This window comes from Podarcis vaucheri (assembly GCF_965113315.1).
Source record: "Podarcis vaucheri genome assembly, chromosome: 1".
NCBI classification, from domain to species: Eukaryota; Metazoa; Chordata; class Lepidosauria; order Squamata; family Lacertidae; genus Podarcis; species Podarcis vaucheri.
The window spans coordinates 112,146,135-112,165,196 of NC_138759.1; the positions used below are offsets into that span (position 1 = coordinate 112,146,135).

Sequence of the window (19,062 nt, forward strand, 5' to 3'; positions counted from 1 at the left end):
ACAAGGTGCCCTCTGGGTGTTGTGCACTCACATCAGCCCCAGTCAGCATGGCCAATGGTCAGGGGAGCTGTAGCTCACCAGAGGACACTTTGGTGCCTACTCCTAGTCTAGGTGGAAAACTATCCTTTTCAAACGAAGAGGGAAATCCTGACTTTCCTCATCCAATGAGGAACTGGAACTCATCACTCTGGTTTTTCCAAAGGCTTTTGTTTTCAGATTTGAGTGGTACATAAAGCAGACGCTCACAGATTGCAAAGCTCACTGGTGAAGTGGAAACGCAAAGGCATGGCTAAGTGTAAGCTAAGACATTCGACTAACAAGCAACATGGGCCTCTGCACCTTCCTTTTGTAGGGCTGGGTGGGACATCATTTAGCACAGCGAACAGCTAGACCCCGAGACTGGGCAAATAGGCAGGCCCTCCTTCTAGCCGTTGTTTAGGTGAGGTTTGTGTGCACTGTCATCTCTGTGTCCAAGGTGACAAAGGTGGGGTGGGTGTCCCGTCCAGCTCCTGTTTTCAATTGATGGTTCGTTGAAATGATTTTTTCTGAAATCGTGTTCGTTTCACCACCCATGCTTCCAATGCCTCACAGGCTAGAATCCTCTTCTCACTCCCAAGAACAAAACTCAGCCTTATGGGATGTGATGGCATTGCAGCCCATGTCTTCAAACATCAGTTGTGTTCCATTGCTGCAAAGCAGGTGGAGAAGTGATTTGAAGCAGAAGAGTAGCAGGTGGGGGAAACCCTTTGCTACTTACCGCTTTGGCTCACTATTCACCAGTCCCCAGTCAAACTAACATTTGGTTTGGGAGCATGGCAGGGAGGAGACTGTGGTGAGCAAAAGTGGCACCTGACAGAAAGGTTGAGCGCCTCCCTCCCATCTGCCACTTCTCCTCTGTACATAACCACCACCTTACTTACAGCTGTATGGCAGACCCACCTCCATAGTCCAATGCCATCACATCTGTTTACATTTTTGCCTCTCCCATGTCTAACAACTGAAAGCAAAGTTGGGAAGAAAGGTGAAGAGAAGTTAGGGAGAAGCGTGTTGTTCTGAAACTATAGATTCAGGTGGAAACTCTACAGAATTCAAAATCTTTCTAGTGTACTTGGTCTTCAAAGCAGCTGTTCTTCATGTCAGTCCCCTCTATCTTTATTTATCAAGGGAATGTCCTCTTTAGTTACCACCTCCTTGTTCTACAGTCCCATTTGCAAGCTCCTGAAATATTTCATCTACGTTTCCCTGTTAGATGTTTCTCTTTTCCCATGATGTACCTGTTGCTGTGACACTATTTGGACCATTTCCTACTTCTCTTTTGTGTGATTACGAGTATGGCTAATGCCTGAAACATAAATCATTTATCCTGACTCAGATTTCAATGGTGCTCAAATTAATGCAAAGTGCTGTAGAGATAGGTTTATATATTTTAACACAGGGTTGCATCCAAGTACATTTGCAATGGATGTGATTAATGTAAGTACGTACATCCATTTCAAAAGGGTGTATTTTTAGCAAGACTTAGTTTGTAAATAGGAGGTTTATTGGGGAAGTTAAGCCCTTCATTTCTTCTTTGAATATGCAGATTTCATGAATGTTAATGTTAGATGTGCTTGATAAATACCAGCTGGTGTGACTGTGGTCAACAGAGATTATTAGTCTCATGTAAATCACTCTTCATTCCCTCAGATAGGTGACTATAGATCATTTACCAAACATCTAATAAAACTGTAGCAAGCATACAGGTGAAATGGGGAGCTGGTTATCTGTGCCTCCACCCATGCAAAGAAGACAATTTGACCTACCGCATCCTGACCTCTCCCAATTTTTAATTTGCCCCAGATCAGGCAAGGCTTGTCCTTTTTTGCTTTTACCATTACCTTTTCCTGCAGATATGTTTGGATCTTGCTGTTGTGTTGATTGATCTCATCCCAGAAAATAAAAATACATTTGCCAACCCTTCTTAACAAGATCCTTTTAAAAAAAAGGCGGATGAGGAGGGGGAGAGATTTGTTTATTTTCTGCTTAAGAGTCCACCAGCTTTTTTTTTTGTCCTGTGCTCCAGTCAAACCACAACCCTTCAGTTTTGATGTTGCAGCTGGTTGCCATGGAAATAATTGTGATTTCACAGGTTTAGTGTAGCATCCATTGCAGGAGACAATGAGGAACATTGGTTGTGTGGGAGACATGTTTAGAGAATGGGGAGGGCATGAAAATATTCTGAACATGCCTCATCTCAGGACCCTAGGGATCCCCTACCACGTCTTTCTCTGTCTCTCTGTCTCCTTCTCCCCTTTTGTTGTTGTTGTTTTTACTCCTTATAGTGACAGTAGCATCTCCTGCACAGCAGATACAAGAGCAACTTGATGTGTCTCACTGCTTCAGCTGCTCAGACAAAGTGATGTGGTTTCTCCCATCACTGCCTCCAGTATAAACATGCAGTTCTTTGTCTGCTGTCTCCATTAGCATTTTCTGCCTTGCATCCATGCCGCACAATTATTTTTCTTGGGGAATGTGATGCCAAGAGACGTCAGCTGGGTTATAATTAGCTATACGCTGGCAGCTCTCAAAAGCTACAGACAAGTGGCACTCGGGAAGGTGTAAAACCATTTATTCCTGTACATTTGAAAGTAGTGGAGAAATCATATTTTGTTTGCTGTGGATAACCGAGTTTGGTGTGTTATTGTTGTTCTTTCTGTTGACCTACATGAATATTGGGGTGGGGGACATTTACTTTTGACATAAGTCGTGGATTCTAAAAGCTAACAACCTCAATTTTGATTCCAGGTCTCCAGCTACTGTCACTGGGCACAATGGGCAATCATTAATTCCACGGTTGAAAAGTTGTGCTTTTAAATGAAGACATGGATCTCTTATTTCACAAACTTCATCAAGTTTTTCCTACATACCATGCTTCATTTCAAAATTCCATTTTTTTAAAAAAAGAAACATATTCCTTTCAGAATTGTTTGCATAAGGCAAAACACCCTGGCAAACTCAGAAATGGTGGCCAGTCTTTATGATATAATTGTGATAGGCATGTCCTCTGTTGTGTGTGCCAGATTAATTGGTTTGTGGATTCTATTCTAAACGAACAGCTGGCCTCCTTGGTATAACTGCTGTTTTGACTGTGGAGCTATGATAAACTTGCCTCATATTGTAACCTTCTCTTTCTGACTCTCTCTGTCTCTCATCTATTCCGTCAGTATAAAAGTAGTTAATGGCAAAGGACACTCGGAGGCAAATGTTTATAAAATGATACATATTCAGACGTGGAGAAGAAACCAAGCTGCACAATTAAAGTTTATTTGAAGGTCTTGCACAACAAACCTGCTTTCTAAAAGAAATCGGAATGAATGTCTTTGTTTCAGTTCAGACAATACTAAGTGTCACCACTTAGAAGGATATCGTTCTCTGCCATTCTCCGTCAATGCAACAGAATGTCAAAGCAAACTTGCCACTTATCAGTGGGGTAAAAAAAAAAGGCCTGAAGTAAAAAAACCTCACAATTAACAATACAGTGGTACCTCAGGTTACATACCCTTCAGGTTACATACGCTTCAGGTTACAGACTCCGCTAACCCAGAAATAGTACCTTGGGTTAAGAACTTTGCTTCAGGATGAGAACAGAAATTGTGCAGTGGTGGCGTCATTAGCTAAGTGGTGCTTCAGGTTAAGAACAGTTTCAGGTTAAGAACAGACCTCTGGAACGAATTAAGTACTTAACCCGAGGTACCACTGTAAAGTCAAGGGATGGGGAACCTGTTTCTACCTGAGGGCTGCATTTCTCTCACAGATGACCTTTCAGAGGCAGCCTATGGTAGGTGGGTCAATAGATGCGAGTCTTATATTCTACAGTAAGGCTACATTCTAGCCACACAGAAGCTGGTGTGAGGCAGAGCCATTCAAGAGTGGCTGGATAGTCCAGAAGGCTGCATAATTCCCCACTCTCATGTAGTCAATGCGAACACATAACATAACAATTGCTTTAGTGCCCCCCCCCCCCAGTTATTGTAAAATAACTTTCCTAGAAGAGAATTTCCTGCTTCCACTCTGGGCTCTCTCTCCCCGAAGATGAAGAAGGCCTGAATTTCTGCTAGTACATGTGCAAAATAGAAATCAGGAAGCTACTAAACAAAGAAAACCCCATTAGGCGTTTGCACTCCAGGCTACTTGTAATCCCTCTCTTTTTCTAAATTCACTGTGGAATCTTGTGCATGTTTACTGTGTTCAGGAGACTTTATTCCCTAGAAAGGCAGTTGAGGACGGCAGCCTTGGAAGATCATGCTATATAAACTGTCACTTAGGAAGGTGGGGGGGGGGGGGTTTGGTGAGAGATTTGAATTATGTTAGCTTGCTATATAGTAGCTTAATGTAACAGACTACAAGTCAAATTGGGACAAGCCAATTGGGACGCGGGTGGCGCTGTGGGTTAAACCACAGAGCCTAGGACTTGCCGATCAGAAGGTTGGCGGTTCGAGCTCCCGTTGCTTGGTCCCTGCTCCTGCCCACCTAGCAGTTTGAAAGCACGCCAAAGTGCATGTAGATAAATAGGTACCGCTCTGGCGGGAAGGTAAACGGCATTTCCGTGCGCTGCTCTGGTTCGCCAGAAGCGGCTTAGTCATGCTGGCCACATGACCCGGAAGCTGTACGCTGGCTCCCTCGGCCAATAAAGTGAGATGAGCGCCGCAACCCCAGAGTCAACCACGACTGGACCTAATGGTCAGGGGTCCCCTTTATCTTTACCTTTACAAGTCAAATATTCTAACAACATAGCAATCAAATGAAGACTAGATGGCTAGAAATGAGCTGTAGAACGCCTCCTGGGTGACCCCACCCCCACCGGAGAAAACCGGGGCCGTGCTGAGCTGCTGCCTGCCCGTGCAAGGGGAGCCCAACCAGCTAACCCGACCCTTGACAGGCAGAGAGGAGCACCGTGCTGGGGTGCCTGGCTTGCACCCCTCAAAAGTTGTAAGCCTGGGGCCATGGCTCCCCTCTGACCCTTCATGCTATGCCCCTGGATCCTACTACTTTTATCCATTTTTAAAGTTGGGGAGCAAATTGTGGTGCTTCCACTTGCAGCCTGAACTGGTACAGTCCCTTCTGTTGCCTATGGATTCTTCCAGCTCATTGCTGCCTCTAAGGAGTAGACTAGGTCTACGGGGGAATATTGCATTGGGGAGATGTGTAAGCTTTAAGTGTGTTTATGTTCACCAACCAAATAAAGTCCTCCAACTCTGAGAAAGGTGGGAGAGCTATGTCCTTGAGCTGGGACAGCTCTGGGATTGCCCTACCACCCCATGTATTTCCTCCTAACCCAACAAATAGTATTTTGCATAGTGGAGAGGAACATTTTACAGCTGGAGAGGGAAGAGTTAACATTGGCTATGGTATAAAGTTTTCAAGCCTAGTATCGGTGGGTGAGGGGAACCTGAGGGCACTATGACATAAAACAGCCTTTCCTGTGTAACCAAATACTCCATGTTAATGTTGGACCCATTCAGATATTTGGCCGCAATCATAAATATGTGACTTATTAGGAAACAAATCCCATTGAATGCATGCAGTGGGAATTAACATCTGAATAAAAATGCTGCATACTTATATAAGCAAACAGGTGAGCACGCCAGCCTCTTCAGTGTTGGAAAGACTGTTCATCATTTGTTGTTTCGCCTGCAATAGGATTGTGCAGTTACTTGGGTGGTAAGAATCATCACATGGTAGCAGAGCAGGCACAGTTTTCTTCCGTCCATTGTGCAAATCATGCCCTGATGTGGGGTAGCCATTCCACAAGGATGCCAGATGAAACAGATGCCTGACCCATGCTATGCTATGCTTTCTCTTCCGAAAAGCAGCTGGAAGATTGCTCAAACTGGGCCTCTTTTCACAATTAGGCATTTGCATATTTTATGTTAGGGTTGCCATACTTCCAAATGTAAAAACCAGGACACCCCAAAAGCTGTTGAGCTATATTATATGTAAGATTCCCTCTGTCGTGCAGGGGCACACCAAGTCCACTCCTGACTATTGTAGTGCCTGAGCCAAGCTGCAGAACTGATTGTTCCTGCCCAATTATTTGAGGAAGTATGTGTCTGTAACAAAACACGTACATGTTTGGTTTTTTAATTCCAGTTTGACCGTTGGTAAAATTACCAGTCTCCAGGCAGAAACAGAAGCCAAGTGTGTTTGTAAAAAAAAAACAAAAAACCCTCCAGCAATGACTTTGGAGATCTTGATAGCATGGTCAGCGGTCAAATGTTTTCATGCTTCATTTCTCCTGTTCCTCTGACAGGTACATGTGACAATGCTGAAGCTATGAGTGGAATTTTAATGAGGAAGTTTGAAGAAGTTGGCGGCTCCTCAATCTTCTCTGTGTGGGAATCGGATGATGAAGTTTCTAGCGGCAAAAGCGCTGACGATGCTGATAGTGTCAATCTGTCCACTTCAAATCATTTTATTCGTAAGTACCAGATGCCAGGCAAGGTGGATCCATGTTCTTTTTTAAAGTAAAATTTTGGGGCAATGTTTTCACTTTGGAACACACACACACACACACAGGTATATATATCTACTTAATTGTGTACATAATCCAGTATGATAGGACAGACAGCCCACCATAGACTTACAGTACAGATTTAAAAGTTATTAACAGAAACTTCCCAGGATTAAAAGTAAGGGGAAATGTTTGTGTGTCTTATGGTACCTCAGGTATCACACACACCAGTTAGTGGATGTGTATTTCAGGATGCCTGTAACCCTAATTGTTTAACCCTGTGCTTCAGAAATTTCTCTTACCGTATTTTTTGCACCACAACATTCACTTTTTTCCTTCTAAAAAGTAAGGGGAAATGTCTGTGCGTGTTATGGAGGGAATGCCTACGGGTGGCATGCCTACAGATTTTCCTCCTCTAAAAACTACGTGCGTGTTATGGTCGGGTGCGTGTTATAGAGCGAAAAATACGGTAGATGAAAGATTTATACTTTCCCCAAATAGGGTAAAATAAGTACTGCATAAGTACCAGTGCAACAGCATTCATGGGCAGGCTGTCCAAATGTTCCAAAAGAAAGTTCTGGAACCGGAATGGGGGGTGTGTCTGTGGGCTTCCAGATGGTGTTGGCACTTCAGCTCCCGTCAGCCTCAGCCTGCATGGCCAACTATTAATGGGAGTTAATGGGAGTTGTCTACCAACATCTGGAGGGCCACAGGTTCTCTGCTTCTGGCATGGAAAGATGGAACTTGCAGATACCAAGACACACTCTCTCTCTCTCTCTCTCTCTCTCACACACACACACACACACACACACACTGCCCCAACATTTTCTAACACTGGAAATTAACATGTTGCAATGTGTTCCACACCGATTACCATGAAGTCAAGTATTCATTCTGTCATTGGCCCATCTGCTTATTCCTAGTCAACTTTCATTCTGATACAGTGGTACCTCGGGTTACAGACGCTTCAGGTTACAGACGCTTCAGGTTACAGACTCCGCTAACCTAGAAATAGTACCTCAGGTTAAGAACTTTGCTTCAGGATGAGAACAGAAATTGCACAGTGGTGGCAGGGCGGCAGCGGGATGCCCCATTAGCTAAAGTGGTACCTCGGGTTAAGAACCGTTGCAGGTTAAGGACGGACCTCCAGAATGAATTAAGTTCTTAACCTGAGGTACCACTGTATTTGGATCGTTGTCGTTAATTCTGCAAATGAGATAGATAAATTTTAAAGCCTGCAATTCAAGGAACTGAGCCTTTGATTAGGCGTATGGCATGCTATATATCCACAAAAGCTTGCTGTGGGATTGTAGAAAATGGGATTAATAAAACTGTAGTATTCCTGCATTCCATTTGGAGGAAGAAAAAATTAGGAACATGTTTTTTTGCTGCACTGCACACAGTCAAGCATGCTGATTGTAACAGCGACTGATATTTTGCGTTTAATACCACAATGCTTTTAGATCTCAGAAACGACTTGGCTTTCCACTTAAATTCACCCAAGCATTTCCAACACAAAACCCCAGGCTAGTGAGTGATTTCCCAGCAGATCTTCCCCATTATGCCATTGCTATGTCACGACTGGCTTTCCAGTTTTTGCAGTTTCCATGACAACCATGATCTTTGATCTGCAAAGAATAATAATGCATCACTAAGAGGTATAAAACATTTTTTGGAACATAAAGTGTGGTTCCCTCAAAGGAATAGATTGCAGACAGCAGGGCACTTATCATTAATCAGTACTATAATTGCAAGAATGCTGTATAAATATGAATTCCTGTTGATGGCAGACAGCAAACCACATCCACTAATTTTCTAGGCTCCACAGAAAAAAAACATTAAAAAAATGGGAAGCCTTGTTACAGCAGCAACATCATTAACTGGCATTCAGCTACTGCTGTTAGTTGCTGCTGCTACTACTACTACTAACAATAATGAAAGGAAAGCAGGAATAAGGTGCAGGAATAAGGAGAGGCTGAGAAAGATTAAAGAGGCGACTGGGAAGTGTTGACAAGGTGTAGTGGTAGTAGATAAAACAGGTGAGTGTTTGCTGAGTATACGTTTTTGTGTCTGTGTATTTATCCAAGTCCATTTATATACTGTTTAACATATACGATGTATGGCAAGTGAAAAACACAAATTTAACAAAAATACACAAGAAAACCATCAATGTGAATGACTAAGAACAGCAACAAAAAGCACTGGAATTCAATAAAACCTACAGAAGACAAGAGTTCAGCTTTAATGATGCCTCTCAGGAAGGACTAGGTCTACCACCCAATGAATTCTGAGAATTCTGAGATCACTGTGCTTCTCAGGAATCAGGTGAGATTCAGCAAGAGATGGGCAGGTCGAAATCGATTTATTCATAGATATCTTGGCACCACTGCTTTACCAGATCCATCAGAACTAAATATAATTGTTGGCTCCCAAGCACCATCAAAAACATATTCAAACGTTAATCCATACACTTTAAAATGCATTGAATAATTTAGAATATTGAATAAATTGTAAGAGATTGTGATCTTCACATAGATATTTTATAACCATTTCATAGCCATTGCGAGAAGGAGAATGTCTTCGCACAACTTTTAATTTCCCCCCCCTTACTAATCTAAAGGAAATGTCACAGCGCGTTCCAAAACATTTAAAAAAATTTGTAGTGCAGTAGCGTCACTGCGAGGCAGCTCCCTCAGACTGCTAACGTAAGAACAAGATTGCTGCCGGATCAGACCATAGGCCCATTTATGCCAGCCTCCTGTTCTAACTGGCCAACCAGCCAATTTTTGGTGTCATGAAAATAGTTGGTTATTTATTATATTTTTATTCACCGAGAAAATGACAGTGGGTTTTATTTTGCTTCTGGCGCCAGAATTAACTTGATCAGCCTTTGATGCTATGTATGGACCATTACTTGGGAGAGGCTTGCAATTTGCTGCTCTGCCCGAGCTAACAAAATTATATTGCATGTAAAGGACAACATTGCTTTATGTGCTTCACAAATTCCTACACATCTGCCTATATATCCTTCATTATTTTACCTTCTGCCATACATTGGGTTACTTTTTATTACAGATTGCCATTCTTTGACATAGTTTTCAGTTATGTTCTTGTAAGTGGCGATGTCTCAACGCCAGGTAGGCTTTCGCACATTGTGAGGTGATAAGATATTTATATACTGATTTTTCAGGCAAACATCATTATATTGGTTTACAAAGGAATTACAAACCAATAAGTATCAGTTAAAATTGTATAATATAGCAGAAAAGACAGCTAGAAGGGTTGAAAAAAAAAGAAACCTGTTTCAAAACTACATCTCCCCTCCCCTTGGGGCAACATGATCCCTGAGTAGCTCTGTGATGGTGGCTGCGGAAAGGAAAGGGCCAACTCAGTTGGAACACCAGGAGCTAGAATAGCTGGGAATTTTCCCACAGGCTGTTGGGTATTCATTCTCTCCTCCCCTAAAGAGAAAGACAGACATTCTGATGTACAGTGGTACCTCGGGTTACAGACGCTTCAGGTTACAGACTCCGCTAACCCAGAAATAGTACCTCAGGTTAAGAACTTTGCTTCAGGATGAGAACAGAAATCACACACCGGCGGTGCAGCAACAGCAGCGGGAGGCCCCATTAGCTAAAGTGGTGCTTCAGGTTAAGAACCATTTCAGGTTAAGAATGGACCTCCAGAACGAATTAAGTTCTTAACCAGAGGTACCACTGTATGTCAGTGTGATGCAGTGGCGTAGCGTGGGGGGTGCAGGGGGGGCCGGCCGCACCGGGCACAACATCTGGGGGTTAGGGGGCGCAAATCCATGGGTTAGGGGGCGCAAATTACTTGCCTTGCCCCGGGTGCTGACAACCCATGCTACGCCACTGGTGTGATGCAATAGGTTGCATCAGAAGGTCCTCCTCAAGACATTGAGGGGGTTGCCCGAGCCAAGAGGGAAAAATGAACTCTGGAGGTTTTCAAAGAGTAGGTTTGAAGACTGGGAGTTTAAAAACATTGCACAACGATGGCTTATTTATCACTGTGGATTTAAAGCCAACAGAGGTTCCTAAAAATATCTTTTAGGGTGACGCCTTGGGTGGAAGTTAGAGGTGCAAAGGCAAAGTGCCATGCCAGAACATATGTGCTTATACAACTGAACAGCTAACAACTGTGACATAAATGTCTATTGTTACTGTAAGTGTAATAGTGAAAAAGTCAAATGTGAGATTGCACCAGAAAACTATTCTGCAGGGTCCCTTTGATAGATAAAACATGTGATGCAGATTTCTATAAATATAAAAATACTCTGCTTCAAGGGTGTGTGAGGTTTTTATTTATTTTTTTTAGAAACAGTATATTGCTCGGCTGAAGTGCAGAGCATTGCTTTTAATTAAATAATAACTAAGGCTGCAGTCTTAAGTACACTTACCAGGGAGAGGGAGGGGGTTATTGTTTTGATATTGTTTGTATTTTGTTTTTGTGTTTTGTGTTTTTATCTTGTATTTTTATGCTGTGAACAGCCCTGAGATCTGCAGATAAAGAGTAGTATACAAAGAATGATGATGATGATGATGATGATGATGATGTAATTAGTCTCATTAGACTAAGTGTAATATACTTCTTAGAAAACTGAAGCTGAGCAAAAATGGCCTCTCAAAATTCTCCATTCTGTATGGTAGCAGTGATAGAGGAGAAGTTAATTTCATTCATTATTTTCCAGCGGAGGACTGAAATTCGCCAGCAGTTCAGGCAGAGCTAAAAAAATACCCCCCCCCCAAAAAAAAACTTTGTTGGAAAAAAAATTTCTGAGCAGTTTCAGATAAACCCCAGAGTAAACATGATGAGGATTATGCTGTTGGTAGTTCTAAATTAATACTTGTTAGCATTTTTTCCTACTCTTAGGAAGTCAGTGTTCCTGCTCATTGTTTCTAACAGTTCTTAGCCAAGCTACTGCAGCTTTAAATACAGATGGCAGAGAAATTGATGGCCAAGTTTACTAAAAATTTAGTCATGGTTAACTTAGCTGCATTGGTTACCAATGGGTTTCTTTTTCCTTTTTTGTCTCATGTTATGGGTTGGGGCTTTCGGATTTTATTTCAGATACCTGACATGGCTCGAAATTGCAGAGGGATTCCTTCTGTGGACTTTGGTCATGAAAATGTTTTGGAGCACATTCATTAATTATCTGGAGGATGGTTTTCTTAATTAAAGGTTTATGCAGAGCTTCTTTGGAATCATGCCTACAGTTGTGCAGGGGGTTTGCGAGAGGAGCTGTACTGCTTCCTTTCTCTGTCATTATTTGGGTGGTTTGCCCATTATAGAATAAGGGAACAATCCCCCTCAGAAGGGAACAACGGAGCATTATGCTGCTCACATTCTGTGAGGATATGACTGCTCACTGGTGTGTGATTTGTTACCATGACAGTTTAGCCATGTCAGTTTTGTTTTTAGAATGGTTATCTCTTAGCAGCACCCTCCCATTATCATGCTAAGAGTGGACTAGTTAAGTAGCACTGTTTTGTTTCCTATTAAAACTTGCATACCTGACCTGTGAGTTTTAAATGTTTTTTAAAGTGTGTGTGTTTTGCCCAGGTCTTCTTAGTAGCAGCTTTGCTCTTCTGCCTGATTCCTATCCCTAGACCACCACTTCCAAGGCAGGAGGTGCTGAAGGGGAAAAATAATTGATCTCTTAAGGCCGAAGCCTTTACAAACGATATTAAACAGTATTTTTGCATGCAGCCTTTGCCCTCCTTGTCAGAATCCCAGAACTGTCAGTAAGTGATAGGGAAAAAAAATGAAACTGACAAATTTGTCTATCTTAAATTCAGTTCCAAACATTTCTGCATTGGTCTGTGATTATTATTTTAAATCCCCTTGAAAATTCACCAGCATTTTAATACACTTTTGCAAGCAATTTATCCCAATACAATGTATTTTTGTATGCCCTAGTATATGCATTTTATACTCACCTTTCCCTAATATACACACTTTTACTTGGTTGTATTGAAAATTGTGACTTAGATTGAATTGCTCCCCCATCCCTACTGTCAAGTATTTTGACTATGAGGCAACTTTTCTTTTTCATCCATAAGGATTATACACCTATACATGCACACTATGAGATGGCAAATTGTTGAGGCCATAGTATATGGCAGTGCTTTAGACTAGCACCTCCTGTGGATTGTCCTCCTTCAGAAATGTCAACACCAATCACTGCTGTAATGGTATGTTAATCAGTGAGTAAGGGTAATCAGAGGCATTCTTTGATGTCGGGGATGACTTTTGATTGAGTCAGTCTCTCACACTGAAAGCTGCTGGTCTTAGTTTTTTTCTTTTTCTCCTCCTCCTCCTCTTCCTCCTGGTATCACATGGAGGGGCTTAGAGGAAATCTTTGAAAGATGTATAGTTAATTATACAGGTGCAGTGTTGCTCCACATAAAAGGGAGTAATTGCTAGGTGATTATAATTTTACTTCTCATTTTCCCCTGGTCATACAGCAGAAGAGCCTTCCTCCAGTGAACCTTGCAAGCTTTAAAAGGAACACACACAAAAACACACACCAAGAAACAAAGTCTGTAATAAAAGCAGATGTTGCAAAGATAAATCATTATTTTTGGGATGGGTGGGTGTAATATGAAGTTCCAGCTTGCAAGATAATGCTTTAAGCGCCTGTGACTACATGGCAAACATCAGATTCCTTATTTATTTATGCCTGAGTATCAACAATGAAAGATGTAGTAAAGCTGAGACTCAGCTGTTTTATACCACCATGTCATTAAATCCTGCTTCTGTGGTGAGGACAGCTGAACGGGAACCATCATAAGGTCCCTGACCCTGCAGCTGTGAAAATTGATACCAGCTCACCTTTTGAATGAAATGGGGCTACAAGGGACACAAATTTATATATGTAAAGAGGTGGGATTATATAGGCATTGGTACTGCAAAAGAGACATTTAAGTAAGCATGTTGTTTGGTGTCAACTTGCTACAGCAGAGGCATAACTTGTATGAAGAAACAAAACGCCTCAAGAACCAACAATATAACCCCACCCTTCAAAACCACCTGGTGGGTTCACTGAGCAGGAAAGCACCATAGGAAATACAGGTAAATAACCCCTCTCATTTTGTTTATCTCCATGGTTCTGCTTTATGGGGACGGAATTTAGCTCAGTTCTATAGCCTCTGCCTTGCATGCAAGTGGACCTTGGTTCAATCCAGGTAAGACTCAGAGAGACTCCCTGTCTGAAATCCTGGAGAGCCATTGCCACACAGTGTAAACACTGCTGAGCTAGATGGACCCAAAAGCCTGAATCAGTATAAGGCAATTTCTTGTGTTCCCTTCTGGATTTATTATACTTAAACACAACCCCAAGGCTCATGATCAAAGATTCATGATTTATTTATTCCCCCCACCCAAATTGCAATAAAAAAAATATCAAATTAACGGTACCTTAATTTAGAAGGTTGAATAAATGGGCCTTTAACCGACCTATGTGGATCCCTCATTATTCATGCAAATAACCATTTAGCATACCACTTTGAGTAAAAGCAGGGTTTCTCGAATTTATTTATTGAAGGGCCTTCCTTTCCCTTCCCTTTTCTACCTTCTATACCACACACTCCCATTCTGCATGATGCCAGAATGACATGGGACTTGCCCATATGGAAATAGGTGCTTTGCTAAAATTGTAACGTGTGATGTCCCTGATTGCCTTGGTTTTACACTGAGCCTTGGGCTTGCCAATCGGAAGGTCGGTGGTTCAAATCCCCGTGACAGGGTGAGCTGTTGCTCGGTCCCAGCTCCTGCCAACCTAGCAGTACGAAAGCATGTCAAAGTGCAAGTAGATAAATAGGTACTGCTCCGGCGGGAAGGTAAACGGCGTTTCCGTGCGCTGCTCTGGTTCGCCAGAAGTGGCTTAGTCATGCTGGCCACATGACCCGGAAGCTGTATGCCGGTTCCCTCGGCTGGTAAAGCGAGATGAGCGCCACAACCCCAGAGTCATTCGCGACTGGACTTAACTGTGAGGGGTCCTTTACCTTTATCTTTTTACACTGTGCGGAAATGTCTGATGAAAGTCTGAATCTGCCCAAGACCCACACGCAACCCTGCATACTTAGTGCGGCCTGTGATCTTATCCATTCTTTCACTGGTTTTAATGTGTATCTCAGGTATGTTCCATGTCCTGTTTACTCTGGGGGAATCCCATTGAAGTAAATGGGTCTGCTCTGGATGAAGAGCATTGTAGTCTCCATCTTTTTGTCTTTTGTTTCTCTGTGCATGGAAAATGGAAGAGGAAAACGATAATCTCTTGGGCTGTCTGATGAAAATGTACAGTAACTCATATAATTTACAAATTATATGAAGAATGTCAGTTCCCAAAATTATGATTGGCTTAGTCTAGACTAAAAACTCCACAGGTAAACAAATTATCTCTCCATAAAGTTTAAAATGATTGCCGACAACCTAAGATACGATACTATATAGACTGTACAGAGGTCGAAGGAAGTCATTTTTTTCTAGTTTTCTTCTGATATTTTGCTAATCTTTATAATTCTTTTTCTTTTTTCCTCTTTTGTTTTCTGCTATATGTATAATTTTATTTGTATTTTTCTTCTTATTAATTATTTTTTTGATATTTGGTCATCTGGTTGTTGTTTTTTTGTATGACTGTAATTTTTTGGCATGTATGTAACATGTATATAGAAAATAAATAAAAGCAAAAAAGCAAAAAGAAAGAAAATGCACAGTAACTCAGTGCTCTTGGAAAAATGTATAGTTGCTCCTTAGCCGGACAAATTCCTGCCTCTTCTAATTCACCCTCAAGTGTATCAACAACTCTTTATTTAGGCTTCCGTACTCGGCCCTCTAATGAGGTCGGAAAGGTCAACCCCAGCTGGCAGGAAAGGTCAGAATAGGTTCTGCTTTCATTCTTTTCCTGGAGATTGGTATTCAGTGTATGGAGAAGCGCATACAGAGGGTTGATAGGTGTCTGGGCAGCTGAGAGAAGGCTTGCATTGTGCAGCGAAATAACGGCAGGATTTGACAGGTAGCCTTCATTACCCTTTCCCGTAGAACAAAGAATAATTCCTACAGCATTATAGAGGATTACCTGTGGGAAAGGATGTGAACACTTGGAACAGTTTTAAAACTTTTCCAGCTCCCATAATGCGTACAAAGTATTATCACGTTGTTATTATAAAAAGTATTATTTGTGTTAAGGCGATTCACTGTCATAAATGCTTCTTGGTTTCCATCTTCATTAGCTCAGTAGGGTAGGCAATGGTTCCTGAGCATAAGAGATGGGAAGTTTGCTCTAAATTTTGTTGTCTCTACCTAAAAGAATTCCAGATGTCAGTGCCTACTTAGCATGGCAGCAAGAAGCCTGCAGTTTTTTGTTTTTTGTTTACTATACATTGGCAAGGATCAAAAGAACCACTGAGTAAGTGATAAGCATTTCAAGTTGTGCAGAGAGGGGAAACCTTCAATTTCCCTGTAGCTGCAGCCCACTGTGCCTCTGTGATTCCCCTGTCCCTCTAGAGTTCGTTTTCACAATAACGTCTGAGTCAGGAGAGGCTATGTATTCTTTGGATCATTGTCTGGGTGCCATAGTGGACTGGATGAGGGTCAATATACTGAGTTTGAACCCTGGAAAAAATGGTGGCACTGTTGATGGATGTTCCCATATCTGGGAGATGGGCCAAGCTGCCTGTTCTGGATGGGGTTGGACTCCCTCTGAAAGAAGAAGTCCATAGTTTAAGGTTGGTCCTGGATCATCTTTGTCACTGGAGGCTCAGATAGTTTCAGTGGCTTAGGAGTGCCTTTTACCAACTATGGCTGGTACACCAACTGCAGCCATTCTTGGACGGGGGTAGCCTGGCCACAGTGATTCATGCATTCATAGAATCATAGAATTGGAAGGAACCTCAAGGGTTATCTAGTCCAATGCTCTGCAATGCAGGAATCTCAACTAAATCATCCATGACAGATGGCCATCCAACCTGTGCTCAGAAACCTCCAGTGAAGAGAGCCCACCAACTCCTGAGGAAGCTTGTTCAACTGTCTAACTTCATTGGTAACTTCAAGTCTTTTTTACTGCGATGAGTTTGGTCTGGAAGCTGCGACTGGTGCAAAATGCCACACTGGGACGATTGGTGGAAACAGAATACCACCATACTATAACTCTGATGCTAGAAGACTTGTACTGGCTACCTATAAGCCACCAGGACAAATTCAATATATTTTTATTAATTTACCAGGCCCTTAGCAACTTGGGTGCAGGAAATCTTAGGGGATCACCTGATTCCTTACATTTCTGCTAAATCACTGAGGTCTTGAGATCCCCCGTGGCTTGGACACACAGCTCACACCCACAAGCAGTTGTATATTTAGTATTATGGGCCCAATTTTATAGAACTCCCTCCCAGCTAAGATTCAACATGTGCCCTTCCTGGTGAACTTCTGGCACTTGTTAAAGACCTTTTTATTTCAGCTGCCATTTAAAGTTAGTGCTTTGGTTTTATTATTCATTTTAGCTGATTTTATCTGTGTTGTATCTTTTGTAACCTCACTATGCACTGCGTAGAGACCACGGGGTTAAGAGGTATATGCAATATTGAAATAAATAATAAGTAAATAAAAAGAAGTGTGTGCAGACAGAACAAATAAGTGACTCCCACTCTGTGTACAAAAGTTCCTTTTGCTGTTCCCTGAGCCAAGATCTTAGGCTGTACCAAAAGCTCTACCCTAAGCAAATAGGTAACTCTCCTATAAATAAAATATAAAGTATTAAGGATGCAACACATTTTAAAATTTATCTTTTGTTAGTATAGTTGCTTCCATCTCCCTTGTGCATTCTTCCTCTTTTTATTGGAAACATAAAATACATTTAAAACCATAAGGTATTTGTGACTGGCACATGATCGGAGCTGTTGTATAATGTACATACATTTTCTGCCAGATGCAATTTCCATTCTTGCTCAACAGCTTGGTTAAGGTCAATAGAAAAATCTCTCTCGGCTTCATTAATAAAGGATCCCTTTCCAGAGGGATTTGACAAGGACAGGAGCAAGCTCTGGCATATTCTCATTGCTGCAGAGCTCAAGCGTATCTCAGACTCACAATTTTACTCTTCTCATAAATATCAGTAGCATGAGGCATTAGGAAAGCGGAAGTTTTGTTTAAAAGTTCAGTGCTGAACATGTGTGAGGGAGATGAGGGCTGTGTATACCCCTAGTGACTTAGTCCCACTGTCACCCGCGCATTGGAGGGTGAAGGTGTACAGCAAGGAGCCTGATTTGGGCATGTGGGCTCTACATGCCATTTAGAACCCAAGTCATGCAAAGCTCTAAATAGTGCGGGGAGCCTACCTAGGAACATAGGGAACTGGCTTACACTGAGTCAGACCATTGGTCTTCTAGCTCTGCATTGTCTTCCAACTCCCATCAGCTCCAGGCAGGAAGACCAATGTTCAAGGGTGCCTGGGAATTGTAGTCCAACAACATCTGAATGGCCACATGTTCCCCAGCCCAGCTCTAAACATCAGGAGAGCGGAGTAGAGATCTCCTGTCTAGCATGGAGTTAGATCATGAGTGTGTTGAAAAATGGGCAGTGGGGAGAAGGAGAAAGGAATAAATCAAAAGCACATAGTCTCTTATTCAATGCCAGCAGGACCTAAGTATCGATCAGAAGTTGAAGGGGAACATTGTGTCCCCCCCATGTTCCAGACTGCAACGTGAGAATTAGCTTGATGGGAAGGATGAATAAAGGAAGGATATTGCCACACTTCCCAAAGCAGTTCTTGGGATCAGTATATAAAATTTTGCAACTCTTAGGACAGGAGTCAGCAACCATGTGGGGGGGGGGCAGACTATATTTTGAAAAAATAATAATGAATGAATTCCTATGCCCCACAAATAACCCAGAGATGCATTTTAAATAAAAGAACACATTCTTCTCATGTAAAAACATGCTCATTCTTGGACCGCCCGCAGGCCGGATTGAGAAGGCGATTGGGCCACATCCGGCCCTGGGCCTTAGTTTGCCTACCCGTGTCTTAGGAGTTATCAAATGGTCATGGGGCCCAAGGCATCACCCACAACAATTTACAATCATTCATTTGTGATGAGGGCACACAAGCAATGTACTAAATAAGAGCATGTATAGATTGATGTGGGCAAGTGAAACATGGATAATGTTATTGAAGGAAAATGTAGCTCAGCTAAGCATCTGAGAGGGTATTATGTACATTTGTGAGTTAAACACAGTACTTCTGAGAGCATAGTATGTTCTTTTCAGCTTTGAACAACAGCTTTATAGCTAGCTATGTGGGAGAAAAGCTGGCAGGCAGAGATGTAATGGTACTATTCATTTGTTTCTAGTATAATAGGATCTGAAACCACACCTAAAAGAGTAGATTTTAACTACAGTTGATGTAGAAAGGAAAAGAAAAAAGCCTGTGATTCATTTTGCCCAGAACCAAGGATGGGAATCCCATGGCTCTCCATATGTTGCTGGACTCCAATTTCCATCATCCCTGGCTGGCCTGGCCACTGGTCAAGAATGATGGGAGCTGTACTCCAACAACA

The 19,062-nt window shown here is 42.1% G+C and overlaps 1 protein-coding gene across 2 annotated transcripts in view; it reads left to right on the forward strand.

The window, feature by feature from the left end:
- The window catches only part of CSRNP3 (cysteine and serine rich nuclear protein 3), an 88,716-nt gene that overhangs the window by 11,930 nt on the left and 57,724 nt on the right, over positions 1-19,062 (forward strand). For both annotated transcript variants that reach the window (XM_082236821.1, XM_082236822.1), the window contains exon 2: positions 6,290-6,457. In XM_082236821.1, coding sequence (XP_082092947.1) covers positions 6,313-6,457 — 145 coding nt within the window. In that variant the 5' untranslated portion in view covers positions 6,290-6,312. The remainder of the gene's footprint in view (positions 1-6,289; positions 6,458-19,062) is intronic.